Source organism: Colobus angolensis, unplaced genomic scaffold (genome assembly GCF_000951035.1).
Source record: "Colobus angolensis palliatus isolate OR3802 unplaced genomic scaffold, Cang.pa_1.0 Scaffold115, whole genome shotgun sequence".
Taxonomy (NCBI): domain Eukaryota; kingdom Metazoa; phylum Chordata; class Mammalia; order Primates; family Cercopithecidae; genus Colobus; species Colobus angolensis.
This window is the reverse complement of record NW_012112586.1, coordinates 541,635-545,070: the sequence shown is the minus strand read 5'-3', so window position 1 is coordinate 545,070 and position 3,436 is coordinate 541,635. Positions and strand designations below refer to the sequence as shown.

Sequence of the window (3,436 nt, the reverse complement as noted above, 5' to 3'; positions counted from 1 at the left end):
TGTGGCCCCTCCCACCTCTGCTGTCCCCCCACCTGCTGCAGATGCTGTCTCTCCGACTCCGCACCTCCCCGTTGACCTCCTTCCCCTGGTCTTGGTGCTCAGCGGCTGCAGCCTGGAGGACGTCCTTAATCGAGGGGAACTGGCCCAGCGTATCCGCAGGAATCTCCTGGCCGTTGACCATATAGGGGGTGTCCTGCTTGTCCACCGTCTTCGACAGAACGCCATAGGTCCCTCGGGTGGAGGTGCTGCTGTACGATGAGCTGTCGCTGTCATTTCCATCCACCTCAGACACGCTGTCTCCAGCCAGGGAGGCGTTCTCCAGACGGTCGTCAGTGTCGGGGGACAGGCTGATCTCAGACACAACGGACACTGCGCTGCTTCTGTTCTGCTTCAGGGAACCCTTGGTAGAATCGGGAACCGGAACGTTTCCCCCGGAATTCCCAGCATTTGAATCTTCGGTTCTGTAATCAGCCAGAGACCGGATTTTGCTTGATTTGGAACTTTTTTTCTCCTTAGGGTGTGCCGGAAGCCCCAGGCTGCCCACCTTGGGCCCCCGAGGGACACTGGTGCGCAGGAAGGAATATTCTTTTGTCATAGCCACGGTGCTGGCCCTTGGTAAGTTTTCTGGGTTTAACATGAGCTCAGGATCAAGCGTGCTAAAAAGTCTCGTTTTGGTTGCAGGTTGACTGGACTGAGAAGAAAACGAAAGTGCAAAAATTACATTTAAAATCCATAAGCGGCATTCTTAAAATTGCCATTCAGAACGGGGGCACCGATTACACTCCCTCCACTAACAATCAGAGAGCACCACCTCCCCAGGCCCTCACCACACAGGGTGCAGCCAGGCCTCCAATCCTCGGTGGTCTCACTGCTGCAAGGCCCCACTCGACTGACCAGCATGACCATCCCTGGTCTAAAGCATACTCTTCAGTGAATGACTTCAACACTTTTAAAACAAAACAGCAAGAACTTCCTCATCAGACTCCTCAACAAAACTTTCCCGGCTACTCTCTAGTTTATTTTTTTGAATAAACATAGAAACTTTCTTCAAGGCCGGGTGCGGTGGCTCACACCTGTAATCCCAGCACTCTGGGAGGCTGAGGCGGGCAAATCATTTGAGGTCAGGAGTTCAAGACCAGGCTGGCCAACATGGTGAAACCCCCTGTCTCTACTAAAAATACAAAAAAATGAGCCAGGCATGGTGGCGGGCACCTGTAATCTTGGCTACTCAGGAGGCTGCCACAGGAGAATCATCACTAGAACCCGGGAGGTGGAGGTTGCAGCGAACCAAGATTGCTCCAGCCTAGGCAAGAGTGAGACTCCGTCTCTCAAAAAAAAAAAAAAAAAAAATAGCTGGGTAGGGTGGCACATGTTTTTAATCACAGCTACTCAGGAGGCTGAGGCAGGAGAATCGCTGGAACCCGGGAAGGCAGAGGTTGCAGTGGACCAAGATCACACCACTACACTCCTGCTTGGGTGACAAAGCGAGATTCTGTCTCGAAATACATATACCTATTTTTTTCTTTTTTTTTTTTAACTGCTCATTGACAATGCACCTGGTCACCTAAACTCTGATGGGAGATGTACAAGGAGGTGAATGTTGCTTTCATGCCTGCGAACTCAACATCCATTGTGCGGCCCATGGATCAAGGACTAGTTTTGACTTTCAAGTGTTATTACTTAAGAAATACCTTTGTAAGGGTACAAATGCCACAGTCATAGTGATTCCTCTCATGGAACTGGGCAAAGTAAAGTGAAAACCTTCTGGAAAGGATTCACCATTCTAGATGCCATTAAGAGCATTCATGATTCATGGGTGGAGGGCTCAGAATACCAACATTAACAGGAGTATGGAAGAAGCTGATTTCTACCCTCAGGGATGACTTTGAGGGGCTCCACACCTCTGTGGAGAACCTGACTGCAGATGTGGTAGAAACAGCAAGAGAACTAGAATTAGAAGTGGAGCCTGAAGATGTGATTGAATTGCTGCAATCTCACGATAAAACTTGAATGGGAGGGCCGGGCGCGGTGGCTCAAGCCTGTAATCCCAGCACTTTGGGAAGCTAAGGGGGGTGGATCATGAGGTCAGGAGATCGAGACCATCCTGGCCAACACGGTGAAACCCCGTCTCTACTAAAAAATACAAAAAACTAGCTGGGCGTGGCGGCGGGCGCCTGTAGTCCCAGCTTCTTGGGAGGCTGAGGCAGGAGAATGGCGTGAACCCGGGAGGCGGAGCTTGCAGTGAGCCGAGATGGCGCCACTGCGCTCCAGCCTGGGCGACAGAGCAAGGCTCCATCTCAAAAAAAAAAAAAACTTGAATGGGTAAAATCCTATCAAACAGCACTGCATGTTACAGAGACATCTTTTGTTAGAGAGTGAATCACCATGGCAAACTTGAGTGCGGTCTGAAGAAATTACCACAGCCCAACCTTCAGCAACCACCACCCTGATCAGTCAGGAGCCATCAAACTTGACGCAAGATCCTCCAACAGCACAGAGATTACAACCTGCTGAAGGCTCAGATGATCGTTAGCATTTTTTTTGGAAGAAAGCATTTTCAAATGAACGTGGGTACATCCGTTTTATTTAGACACGGCGCTACTGCACACTTAGCAAACACAGCAGCGTATATACATAACTTCTCTGTGCTCTAGGGAACCAAAATCATGTAGGACTTGCCCTGTTGCAATGTTCACATTCTTGTGGTGGTCCGGAACTGAACCCACAGTGTCTCTGAGGTCCCCTGTGTTTTCTTTCTTTGCTTTTCAATTGGCAGATTTAGAAATAAAATGTGCTTGTTGCAAAAGAAGCAGGACCAGGCGGGGGCACAAGCCAGGCTCCTGTGGAGTCCCCCAGAGGCGGGACCCACACGACAGGAGCAGAGCCAACCGCTGCGGAGGCCCCTGAGCCCACGGCAGCTCCGAGAAGCCAACGGCAGGTCCCAGGGTTATGTGGGACCAACAGCTGTCTCTAGGGCAGGAAGCTTTCCACGAGCTTGTTCGGGAGAGGGGACTCACCCTCTCCTGCTGGCGCTTCACCCTGTACTGTTTGAGCTGCTCTTCCAGCCACCTCCGAGCCTGAAGTCGGACCTGCTCCTCCTTCTCCAGCGGCAGGGAAGCATCTGTAGAGCCTGCAGTGGGAAAATGGCCGTTTGGAAACTCATCAAATACCAGGATACAGAACAATCAGGCACAAGAGCTTGGTCATTTTGTACTTAATTACCCATATATTTTACACCTGAACAATGCAGAGCCATCTTGTTTGGAAGAACAATTTCTAGATCAAGAGAGAACTGTGAGCCCCCGACACTGACCACAGGCGGGAACTACCTCACAGGAGACACACTGGCCAGGCACGGGCTCTGTGATCCCATGACGAGTGCACCCTGCCTGAGGGCATCCCCTGCTAAAACAGGAAACCGCAGCAAGTGACTTTT

At 50.9% G+C, this 3,436-nt stretch overlaps 1 protein-coding gene across 1 annotated transcript in view; it reads right to left on the bottom strand.

Annotated features, from left to right (window-relative positions):
• GOLGA3 (golgin A3) overlaps positions 1 to 3,436 on the bottom strand; it is an 81,583-nt gene that overhangs the window by 39,470 nt on the left and 38,677 nt on the right. The window contains exons 8-9 of the mRNA XM_011960757.1: positions 3,018 to 3,130; positions 33 to 691 (exon numbers count right to left, since the gene is read on the bottom strand). Of these exons, the coding sequence (XP_011816147.1) occupies positions 33 to 691; positions 3,018 to 3,130 (772 nt within the window). The remainder of the gene's footprint in view (positions 1 to 32; positions 692 to 3,017; positions 3,131 to 3,436) is intronic.